At 40.0% G+C, this 12428-nt stretch overlaps 1 protein-coding gene across 7 annotated transcripts in view; it reads left to right on the top strand.

The window, feature by feature from the left end:
• Positions 1-7963, top strand: part of KCNQ1 (potassium voltage-gated channel subfamily Q member 1) — a 587589-nt gene extending 579626 nt beyond the window's left edge. For 6 of the 7 annotated variants that reach the window (XM_025202130.1, XM_025202133.1, XM_025202129.1 and 3 more), the window contains one exon: positions 5425-7963. In XM_025202130.1, coding sequence (XP_025057915.1) covers positions 5425-5625 — 201 coding nt within the window. In that variant the 3' untranslated portion in view covers positions 5626-7963. The remainder of the gene's footprint in view (positions 1-5424) is intronic. The other variant, XM_025202134.1, reaches the window with a different exon arrangement.
• Positions 7964-12428: the final 4465 nt, after the last annotated feature.

The raw sequence follows: 12428 nt of genomic DNA, 5'->3' as shown, positions 1-12428 counted from the left end.
AGGAATGACGACTTCTTTTTAGAATCCTATCCATTTAGTTGTTTTAATTTTTTTTATTAATTCTGCTGTAGGTTTGTTATGGATATTTAAAATTACAGAATATTTAAACAGCTAATTGTATAAAGACCTTAGAATCTTTTCTTTGCTTTTACCTCACAAGGAAAAGTTTTGTCCTATTTGCCAGCATCTCCTGGAATGCCTCTGATGCCTTTATACATTTTGGCATGTCATTTTATGTCTGGCTATGGAGAACAGTTTCTTCTGCAAACATGTCACAGTGTATAGCAGTAATCACATCCCGGCAAGGCTTTTTCAGAAAAAGAGTAAATTCATTCTGTAAGATTTTCTTAGGGTGGGTGATTCCAAATATGCTCTCTGAACTTTCAGTCTTTGAGCCAAACTGGTTTATTATTGTTTCAGTTTAAAGGGCCTTCAGCAACATGTATATTGGTTTCTCTGACCTAGATCTTCAGCCGGGTGTAAATCTGGTTAACTTCATTGAAGTCTGTCTCTGATTTGAATCTTGAGCACAATTATTTTTTAAAGGGGGGGCATTTGTTTTTGTGAGTAGGAAATATTCCTTTCATACAATACCTATACCTGATTGTATAGAATAACTGTGTAGTCTCCAGAAAGGTTCAAACTCAACTTGCTACTGCCAGCACCTCTCCAAAATGCACGCATGTGTGCTCGCACATGCATGCACGCGCGCGCGCGCACACACACACACACAGAGACTGGGTGTGTCTACACGAGAAGCTAAATGCACTGTAGAATAATTCTACTGTGCATTAGCACGGCAGGCAAAAATTGTGCTTATGCACAGTAGAATTAGTCTATTAGTTTGTTATTTCAGGTACTAAACCTAATGCGCTGTAATTACAGTGCAATGATGAACATGTAGATGCACCCACTGAATTGCATTTAAGTATCTAATGATGTCTGTCCGGTATTCATATTCTTTTTCTATGAAACCTAAATCTGCCAGAAAGCTCTTTCTTTAACTTTTCATTCCGAAGGCAAAATCAAATTGAGTTAGTTTTCTATATTATTAGAATGCTTTGCTGTTTTAAGTGAAAGGATCAGAGTTGTCCAAAAAGGTTATAGCAACATCAGCAGATTTTCTGTTTGCTTTGCTCTTAATACAATCTGGCATCTTGGTTAATTTCTAATCAAATAAATGTGTTTGAAAGCATGATTCACGAGTAAATGATACATTGCTATACAAGATGCATTCATTGCATTTAAATCCAGTTTAATAAATATGGTACTGTTATTCATGCTGAGCTGTAAAAAAAATTTTAACTGGCATAGTTGTTGTCTTTGATGTAAGCAAATTAATAGTATTTTGCAGGGATAATATTAATTAATATTTGATTGAAAAGAAAAAGAGTATGGGGTACCAGCATGTAGAGCCTTTCACCATTCACATGTTCCAGTATATCAGTGATGACCATTGCCTTTTAATGGCTGTTCATTCTCTTTTGTGAAATGTACCATTGGTCCCAGCTCAGCATCAAACGAGCAGGATTTGACACTGCAGGACATCCAGAACAGGACTAAGGCCCACCAGCGAAGTGATGTAGTGGAAACCTACACTTTCCCTTCTCTTGCAATATCTGAAGAAGGCTGTTGACTTGGTTCTTTTTTGGTCTAAACCAGTGAAATCACTGAAAGTTTATGACTTCATATAATTACCATTTGCTTCTGGGATATGGAGCAAGCTCCATATAAGCACTAAGTTCATTTAGGATTTATTTACTTATAAACAGATAAGCACACCAGATTAAAAGTTAATAACTAGAACCAACAAGCTCTGTTTTATTGTACAAACACAGCCACATGGTTCTGCAGGCTCACAAAGATAAGCAGGAGCATGGAAGAAGGCCTTGACTTTTTATCTCAGGTGGCTCAACTCAACAATAATTAGCTGCTGCATCTGCTTTTGTGGGCCGCCTCCATGCCACAGCTGCAGAAGCTAACCCAGGTCCCTTAGAGAAAATTAGAAAATTATCTGTAGGAATTCATTCCCCTGTAAGAATACTCAAGTCTCACTTATTCTTTAGTAAGTGCACAGCTGTTGAAGGACTACCCAGATCTCAGTCCAATCCACTGTCATTTTCAATTGCTCACCATTGCAAAAGCTCCAAGATACACGTTTCTGTACATGTTTGGTCAGTGTTTCCTCTGGCAATCCCTGTTTGAAGTAACAATAATTAAAAAATAGACTATACTTCTCCTAGAAAAGCAATAGAATAAATACTTAGGTAAAAAGACTACTCTTATTCTAGGACTGCTCTCCTTGCCTCTGAAGGCTGCTGTAAGACTGTAGCTTTTGATTCTGATTCTTTCAGAGGTTACCCAATTTGGCCAGCTTGGTGATCTCAAACAAGTACCATCCAGGAAACATCACTAGCTTCAACTTTTAGTTCTTGCTGTCATGTCTTGAAGCATTATCATTTGACCATCCACAACGGGCATCTCTCATAAAAGATGCACCTTTCCCTGAGGGGGTGAGACTGTATTTAAGAGGAGACTGTATTTAATGGAATGAAGTAAAGGCCATTTTCCATTTCTCCTTTTGAGAAGTCATGCACTTTATGTTGTTAAACTTGCTCGTTTTAAGAATCTCATCTTTCAACAGCCATTTCCATCCAGTCTTACTAGTGTTTCATGGACTATCTAGGATGCTTTGTCTCATGTTTTCAAAAACAGCTGCAAAGTATAAATCTCTGGCACCTCATATTTTTAAATTTCCTATTTCTGCTTCCCAGCAGTTATATAGAGCATTTGACAGGACTAGCATTTTTCTGTATAGTGGAAAATGATTTTAGTCCCTCTTGAAATCCTCCAGATTTGTTGATGTTCTATTCAGCCTTATTGTCTCTTACTGATACTTGGATGATAGCCAGACATATATAAATTGCTCCCTCTTGCACTCTAACTCCTTTCTATACCTTTGTTTCACTGCTTTCTAGCTGATACCCAAGGCAGTGATACATATTTCTGTCAGGATTCTTCATCATACTTTTTTTTTCTGTGTAAAGTTGGCACATCTTCTCATCTATAACCTCTCTTCCTTAGCATCTTTGAATCTCTATCATCACTAAAGCTAAAAGTCTTAGAGTGAAAATGTAGCTTGCTCTTTACACTTATCGAAGGAAGTGAGAGGTTGGAAAAGAAGACCTGGATGCCTTAAGCAGGCTGCTTAAAGTACTGAAAGAGAACAATCTCAAAAGGGGCACCAATCCAATTTCCACGTCTGTGGGCAGGCAGGGTCAGACACGGGCATGGGTGAACTAGGTGGCCACCTGGACAGAAAGGGGGGCCCCAAATGGTGAAAATAGTGATGATTATTATTATAATCTTTGGCAAAGGGGAGCCCGATACTAAAAGTTTGCCACCAGGAGTCTAGGTACAGTGCTGTGGGCAGGGAGTAAACTAGCTTTAAATCTGCCCCTACCCTTTACCTCTACCCCCAGTGCCTCAGTCAGTACTGCTTAGCCAAAACAGAGATTTAGTATCCTATGACAAGAGCGGGTGCAAATTACTTCTTCAGTGGGACATAGAAGAAACTGGACACTGAGAATCTGACTGAGTATTTCAGTCCTGGTTTTCTCCAAGGTAGCAGATATATTCTAGGTTTGTGGCAAATCCATTATTTAGCCTTTCCTAATGAAGAATTCTGATTTCTTACAATATTTCCTCCTTAAAATAGAAGAAAAATTTGAAGATCAAGTTCAAAGAGATTAATTTAGGGAGCTACTCTCCAAGAAATAGGTGAGGTTTGGGGCAGGAATGAGGGGGTATCCATTAAGGAGTAAGTGACTTCCCACTGATTGTAAGGCCAACTCGGCCCTGCCACAGCTTGGAACAGTTGCTGGGCTGCTTTAAATGACATCACTGACAAAATAACTTACTGTATTTACTCAAATCCAAGATGAGGTTCTTTTCCCTATTCAACATGGAGGGACAGAAACCTCTTCCTACATTTGAGTATGGCCCAGGCCAGGTGATTGCTACAGCTACAGTTTTGGCCCTGACTCTGACCCCAGCCGGGGGAGTCTGCATGGTGCAGGGTGGGTAGAGTGTGAGGGAGATTGTGTGTTCTAGGTGTGGGGAGCACAAAGGAGACCACACAGTGTATGGCTCAGAGAGAGCATGGGAGAGCTGGTGCACCTCCGGCTTGGGCTTTAGACCTAACCCAGAGCTGGGCCAGGAGCTGACTCTACCATTGCTGCTTGGCTAGGGTCAGAACCACCATATTCTCAGTGCCCTGGGCTGGAGCTAGAGCCAAGACCACCAAATTGGGTAAAGAGTAGTTGGAGAAGGGAGTGTGTAAGTCACCAGGGGATGACAAACAAGTGGCTGGTGGGGCAGACATCAGCAAGTAGTGGTGGGGCAGGTGGATGGAGCAAGGAGGAAGGGATCAGACCACTTTCCTCTCTGCTACTCCTTCCTGCACTGCTTGCCCCCTTGCTGCTGCTTTTCCCACCACAAATGTGTCAGGGGGACAACTCTAAGATGATCCTACAATAATTAGATGCTATATGATAAATGTGTTTAAAACTTATACTTTTTCATGTATGGTATCTAATTACTGGGGCATCATCTTAAATTCAAAGTTGTCTTGGATTCAGGTAACTATGATAGATGGAGGTTGTACCACTAGAGGACTGGGGTAGCAGAGCCAAATTCTGTTGTGCCCCACTCTTATTCCCATGAGCTTCCTATGTTTGTTGTAAACAGGCAGTAGATGTGGGATCCAGCTGCTACATACCTGTGCCAGAAGGGATTTCACCTCTGACTAGTTAATCTTCCGTTTTACCCTTATTAACATAAGCAGCATGAAGAGGCATGATGGTCTTGGTAATGGAGCCTAAACAACACATTAGAAGCATTGTTCCCAAGCAGTCTATTACATGATTACAAGTAGAGCAGGAATCTGCTGTTGCATGTTGAAGTGATTAGCAAACATTGTCATTTCAGAAGTTTAAACTGCTTTAAAGAGACAAAAAAAAAAGACCACTTTTGATTATGCTTTTCCACACCAAGTTCTGCTTTCTAGTTACCACTCTCTATTCTGATGTGTGGGTCTCTTTCAGAACCTGATCCTTCTTGCATTTACACTGGTGTAACCACACCAACATCAAAGCACATTCCAGGCTAGAATATTAACAAGCCTTGCTCAAACCAACACTTGCGTGTTCTCCTAGCATAATGAATGGATTCAGTATCTTGGTTTCTGCAGTCATTTTCTAAGATTGTGCCTTCAGAGTTTTGAATGTGCCGTGTGTACAGGAGGGGTCTGTGCCAGCTCTGTGAAAATGCTATTTTTAATTTCTCATTCTTATGTTGTGTCTTATTATTCCTTTCTCTTATGTTGTGTCTTATTATACATGAAGTTTCCCTTTGTTTTTGTAGGTAACACAAATGGACCAGAAGCTGAACCTTATCACAGATATGCTGCAGCATCTAGTTTCCAGTCAGCAGGGAGGCCAAGGCAGCAACAGATCATCTCAAAGAAGCAATGCAGTTAATCCAGATATCTTCCTCCCTAACAACACTCTCCCAACCTATGAACAACTGACAGTACCAAGAAGAGTCCAAGATGATATATCATGATATAGTTTTTCCCCTCACTCTGCCTCCTTTTCCCTTTTAAGTGGAACTGAAGGTTGTGAATCTGGAAGGTATTAAGCTCAGCAGCCATATGAAAGTACACATGACTACTGTACCAAGCTAACACACCTTAAAGCCTCTGTGCTGTGTTGTTTTAACATAGTACATTCTTAAGTTCCATTTTTATGTTGTTCAAGAACAATAGAGTATGATTTATTGTTGCTCAGAAAGACCAAAACTACATATAACACAGGCAGAATGGCAAGGAATTTGTGTTTCCTTTTCAGAAAAGAAATAATAATAATACTTGAACTTAGTAATATGTACATTCTGTTTATGAATCTGCTGATAGCAATAGAGTTTGCTAGTTAGATTTTGCAAAATAGGGTAATTTATGTTGGGTTTCTTGTATAAACATATCGCTAACATTCTAGAGAATGACAAACCACACACTGAATGATTTTCCTTTTTTTTCTGTTTCCATTTTAGGTTGTTACATAAACATTTATCTGATATTGACTAGATTTTTTTTTTAAATCTGTTTTTCTTCAGGGAAGAACTAATGCTTCATCTGGGACAATATTATTTATAGAGGGAAGTGCTGTAGATTTCTTTTTAAGAAATGAATTTTTGTTAGGGACAAAAAATACTGAACAGACAAAAGGAATTATTTTGCTTTCTAGAAAATAGCTGCCAAAGAATTTATCAATAAATAGCTAGCACTGTGATCTGAATGTGCTTGTCCAGAAACTCTTTTAGAAAAGAAAGTTCACTGCTTTTATATTTTTCTAGATCTATTTTGTCCAGCTTTTTTTTTCTTTAATCTTTAACAAAATGCATGCAAAAGTCTAATGAAACTGGATCTTGTTGGTCAAGTCACTGTACCTGCCAGTTTTTGATCTTTAACAGTTCTCATAGGAAGAGAGATGCCAACTTAGGACATCTTTTAAGTCTGTATGGGGACTTGACATTAAGCATGGACTTAAGTGCTTTCCTGAACCAGGGTCTGAGGACTCTTAGCTCATTGCCCGGTATCATAAAGGCTCTAGTCCTTATGTAAGGAACCAAGGGCCTGAGCTAAACCCTTTGAAGTAAAAGATTTCCATTGATTTGCATGGCCTTTGGCTCAAGCCCCAGATCCTGCTCACTCTTCACGGGTACCCCTTCCTCAAGCCAGAGGGCCAGATTCTGCCATCATTTATGCCATTGTAAATCTAAAGTAACTTTACAGAAGTTAACAGAGTTGCACTATATTTCTGTTTGCAATAATAAGAGCAGAATTTCGCCTTGCATGACTACTCTCACATACAAAAGTGAGCAGGATTTGGATTTAGAAGAAATAAGCTGCAATGCATCCCTGTGTAAAAAGGCAGAAGCACAAGGCCTGTGCACAATTTGCACCCTACTTGAGGATTTCATTGGGAGTGGTGCAATTTGCTCTCTCCACACCAGCAAGGCATTTTATCCTGAATGTAAATGAAAGAGAGTGATTGAATACTGGAGGTTGCCAAACAAATTCTTAGGCCAAATTACTAACCAGGTTTATTGCTGGTAAGGGAAGCCGGTGATATGGGGAGTTCACCGACTTTGTTTCACTGCTTTAGTGACATATATAAACAGCCAAGATCTGAATTTTTAGTTGGAAAGGAATTGGACTTCAGAAATAATGCTACAAAATTGATACCCTCTATCCACATAATATTACATAGCAGCTCACCTCACCACACTAACATATAACAGTAATCAGAAAAGCTGGTGTGCATCAAACTGAGCTCACAGGGAATCTTTTCAGATTGTTGCTTATATATTTACAGGTTTTGTTTTAAACATTTCACATATCTCAGTTGGACTTTAGAGAAAAGCATACTGTATCTATTTTACAGACTGTGGTAAAATTATTCAATTTTGCTGCTGTGCGGTAGTTAAATGTTAAGGGTGTCAAAATTTACAGATGTAAACAGGGATTATTTCTGGGCATTATGTTTCATAGAAATCAAAAATAATTCTGATGACTTTTAATCTGTTTTTAATGAGATTCACTTTGTAATTTCAGGTTAATAATCTGCCTGTTAATTTCCTAATAAAATATAGGACAGGGGTGCTATGTCTCTGTTTTCTTCTAACACCCACAGACTTGGTGCACAGCAGACAGATCTTCATTGACCTTTATTCTGGGCCCATCACCCTTCAGTGTAAATACATAAATAAAGATGATTTTGCTACATACTGTCCTGCTGCCCACACCTTTGCCAGAGAGTTGAAAAACAGGATTTAACTGGTTAGGAAGACCTAAACTAAGAAGTGTCTTGTAGCTCTTCCTAAACTCAGCTAGGCCCATGCTTACACTTATTTCCAGAAGCATTGTGCTGCTATCAAGAATCCTGCTGTTGGCACCTAATCTTTCCAAGACCACGTCTTCATTTTCTTACTGGCAGTTAAACCACAATAAACAATAAAATTGCACATTTTATGTCAAAGGAACCAAAAGCAGTTCACGTGACACAGAAATTGCATGAAATTGTCCTCGTCCATTTCAGAAACCACCACCATCACCAGAATCCTCAGAAGCTCTGTTCATAAGGGATCTATCTGCAAATATCATCTTCTCTGTTTACTACACTTATGACTCTTAAACCAGATCTGGATCCAATTATTCCTTTCAAATGCATGGTACCGGTTCCTAAGTCTGCTGGGCCTTCTCTGATTTGTCTGCTTCATTCTGAGGTCTTAAACATGCTTCCAGGAAAGGAAAGGATGCATGCCCTCAAGTAACCACCAATATTTAGAGCTTGAGGCATTCTTGAAAGATATGCCAGAAGAAAAACTAACGCGTCTAATTCTCTTTAATACCAGCTCTGTATCAAACCATTTCAGGTTTGTTATGCTGCCAGAGATCTGTATAAAAGGGTTTACAACCAGATCTAATAATGGACTAAAGTGCCTGGAATCCAGACACTTGTGTCTGTGTCTTAGCTTCTCCGAATCAGCATTGAATCTTCAGATTTGGCCGAATTGAATCGGGGACAGTGATCTGAATCAACGAATCGAATCACTGTCCCCGATTTGGACCGAATTCGAATCAAATAGGGCCCATTTTTCACACCCCTACTACCAAATGGATAGGGACCTATGTTGGAATGCTGGGCATTGGGCCTTTATTCATCTCTAGGCTATTAATTTACTTTATAACCATAGAGCAAGTCATTTAATCTCTTTGCACACTGCTGCTTCCTACCCCTTCCCCATTGTTTCGTCTATTTAAATGGCAAATGCTTGGGGGCAAGAAACTGTCTTCTCCTATGTGATTGTTCAGTTCCTAGGGTTATGGAACTTAGGCAAAAGGTATTTCATGGCCTCTATTATTGTGAAATTTGGAAGTTGTGGAGTTGGAAATGTTTGCAGACAGTGATAATTATATGATGCTGATTTTCACTTCCCTTTGGCACAGAATCATACAGAAGAACAGAAGTCTAGACATCACTCATTTTTTACTTAAACTTCTCCCATATTATAAAGGAAGGTCTGTTTCAACTAATTTAATGGACAAATACAGTGCCCAAATGCTATCTGAAACAGAAATAAGTTGGTGTAGTCACAGATTAAATAGCAATTTTCAGCAAGTTAACACCTACTGTTAGCAGACACCTGTATATTGATTTATCATCAGTTCGGAGGATGGTGAAGACATTCCAAATTCAATTTTTTTTCCATGGGGATAGAAAACTTTGGGCAAGAAATGAATTGCTTCTTGAGAAATAAAAAGTAAAGATTATTTTCATGTGTCTGAAGGAACAAAACTGAAATGAGGTGTGAATTAATCTTTTTAACAAACTGCTGAGGGGTGGATTATTACTACATCATTTGCTTACTGGGGTGGCAAAGAGATTATGGGCCTGATGACTCTCTCATTTCTGCCTCCAGTACTACAGAGATTTACACACATGCTCATGCATATCGTTAAGTATATGGGTAAATCTTCACAGTCTCAAAATCTGTGTCAATGAGACTCTTTTAACACTTGGATCTCATCCTAAATGACGTCCCCAAGACCACAGAGGGATTGTGAACTCATGGGTTTCTGGCTGTTCTTCCTGTTTTCAAACCAATAGGTTGCACCACCCTTTTAGGTCATCAGCATTCTCAAGCTGTGGCAGTTAGAGGCAGGAAGATGTCTTTTGATCACGTGAAACACTTTAAATATTGCACCGATCTGGACACAGCAAAATCTGGCAGTACAAAAGGGAGGCATAGTTAAAACTGCTTAGAATTTCATACACAATTACGTAGTTTTCCTCCAAATGTGAAAGGAGCTAGTATGTGCTGTGTGGTTGTGTACCTGCCTCAGAAGCATGTAGTGGAAGATGCTGGACTTAATGGGCCCCTGTTTTGATTTAGCGTGGGAATTCTTAGGTCCCTTTGAACAACAGCAAGCCAAAAGCTAACATGAGAGAAATGGGAGCTCTAGAAGCAAAATGGCTGTGCTAGCAAAAGAGAAAATGGAGACCCTGAATAGGCATGTTGTTAGATTTGTCCATGCACATTATTCTAATACAGTACGTTGTCCACTGAAAAGAGGCCTATGTTATGAGTGATGGATCGTTGCCAGAGAAGAACTGGCCCAAAAGAAACACCATTGTCCAAGGCAGGCAGAAAGCTCACGTAACTCCCACGCCGACTGGCAACTACAGCCTACAGGGGAAAAGCTTACCAGCTTGACATGAAGCATTATGCTCTTTGCCTGGGGATTCTGAACCTAGGAAGTACTGATACTTAAAGCTTGTCCTGAAATCATCTCAGGGAGCTCCATTTTCTTCAGCGTTAGCCTTGCTCTGGCAAACTGCCCAGGGATTTAGAATCAGTTAATCCAGCCTTGGCTCTCCATGGCAGGCACCCATGGAACAAAGAAAATAAAGCTTCCACAACTCTGTCAAGTTTCTGGTAAATCACTCGGCCAGGTGCAGAAGTGAGATCTGCCATCTACAGCAGGCTTTGCTTGGAACAGAGAGAGGCAATCTTGTAGGAGAGACTAGAGTCTTTACTAATTTCCTTGCCATCATTTACCATATTCATAAATATAACTAAGGCTCTTACACGGACAATTTCAGCTAGTTTTTAAAGCAAGTGGTGCTGAAATATTTTGTTGCAGTTTTTCTATTTCTAATAGTTCATCAGACCAATATGTGGCAACTTGAAAAGCTTCTGCTAGTCAGCAGGGCTTTTGTATACTAAATTCCTGGTTTAGCTTCCAAAAACAGAAATGTTAACAGCTATCTTTGGGTTTTGTCCTAAGTAAACATTCTCTCTCTCTCTCTCTCTCTCTCTCTCTCTCTCTCTCTCCCTCCTGGGCATTACTACTTGCCATTTCTGTTAATTATAATGCAGAAATTCATATTATGAAACATTCTCTTCAGGCCCATTTCAGTATAGTAATTTATGAGGACATAAATCAGCTTGTGTGTATATGTGCGTTTTGGTTTGGTTTGCTTTCCTTTTGTTTGCTTTGTTTTTGCACTTAAGAGGGAAATTAGATGTTGATCGTCCTTTGAATGAGATTACAAAAGAAGCTGCTGAAAAAAAAAGCGCAATCAATTTTCAGTCATGATTTTTGTTAAGTGTATATCAATAATTAAGTTGTAAAAAGGTTACAAATTAGTAATAGATGTTATAAGTGTAAGGAGCATACGTTAGCAATGGCTGTCAATGCATGAATAGAAAGTGATACGGATATGTATGAACCAGAATTCTAAACAAACTGGAGGCTTCATTCATAAGGTATTGATCAAACATGAACTAGGACATTTATTAATCATTTTAACCCAATTTCCACTTGTAAACCTTATTCTGCATATCCATTTTTGCTCCAATTTGATCAGGACAAGTTATGTTAAGTTTAAATTGAGATATTCCATCTAATTGAGTTTTATCTATATAGTGCATTATACAGAAGGAAATGCGCAACTTACGTCAGGTACAATATTCGGTTAGGTGGATGAGGTTCTGTGTGACTGAACACAGCAGTTGTACGTAGAACTATTACACACAGAAAACAAAGTTTGCTTGGAAACCAAGTAACCAAAGCTTCCTTCCCTGCAAAATGGAACTAGGCATTATGGCCAAGTACATACATTCAAAAAGCCCAAGGCAGAATTGATCTAAGTTATATGGTTTTCTGTAAGCGGCGTAGTTTACATCAGTAGCAAACAGAACACACATTCACCCTTTGGTCAGGGGGCAAATCTTAGACTGGGTTATGCCATTTTTAAACCAGTCTGAACTTCTGTGTGCTGAACTTCCGTTCTGTTACAGGTATAGGCTGGTTTCCAATCACTTATACCAGTAAATATGTAATGCCTGTACCTGACCTATATGACACACAAGGGGCATGTCCACATGAGCGTGCATGTGCCTCTTACCCCACCTCAAACCCCTTTGAGGCAGGGCAGCAGGCACATGCAGGAACAAAAAAATGTTCCCCGTGCTGCAAGTTTGCAGCACGGGGAGAAAATGAAACCCCTGGATATCCAGAGGTCTAAAAAAATCCATGTTTAAAAAAGCGGGGCAGGGCACAGGCCCTGACCGTGCCCTGAGGCAACCGGAGGCTGGGTCCTCCATGGAGATGCTCTGGCTGCCAGAGCGTCTCTATGGTTGGCCCTCGCCCTGGTGCTGAAACACGCGGCTGGCCAGGCCACATGTTTCAGCACTAGGGTGCCAGTGCTGGTGAGTAAGGGGTTGGGGGGGTCTGGAGGAGGGGGGAGGGAGCGATGGGGGACCCCCAACAGCTCTGCTCACTCCCCCAGCCCCCCGGC

The sequence above is a fragment of the Alligator sinensis genome, unplaced genomic scaffold, assembly GCF_000455745.1.
Source record: "Alligator sinensis unplaced genomic scaffold, ASM45574v1 scaffold983_1, whole genome shotgun sequence".
Lineage (NCBI taxonomy): Eukaryota > Metazoa > Chordata > Crocodylia > Alligatoridae > Alligator > Alligator sinensis.
The sequence above is the reverse complement of the archived record's forward strand: the minus strand, read 5'-3'. Positions and strand labels throughout refer to the sequence as shown.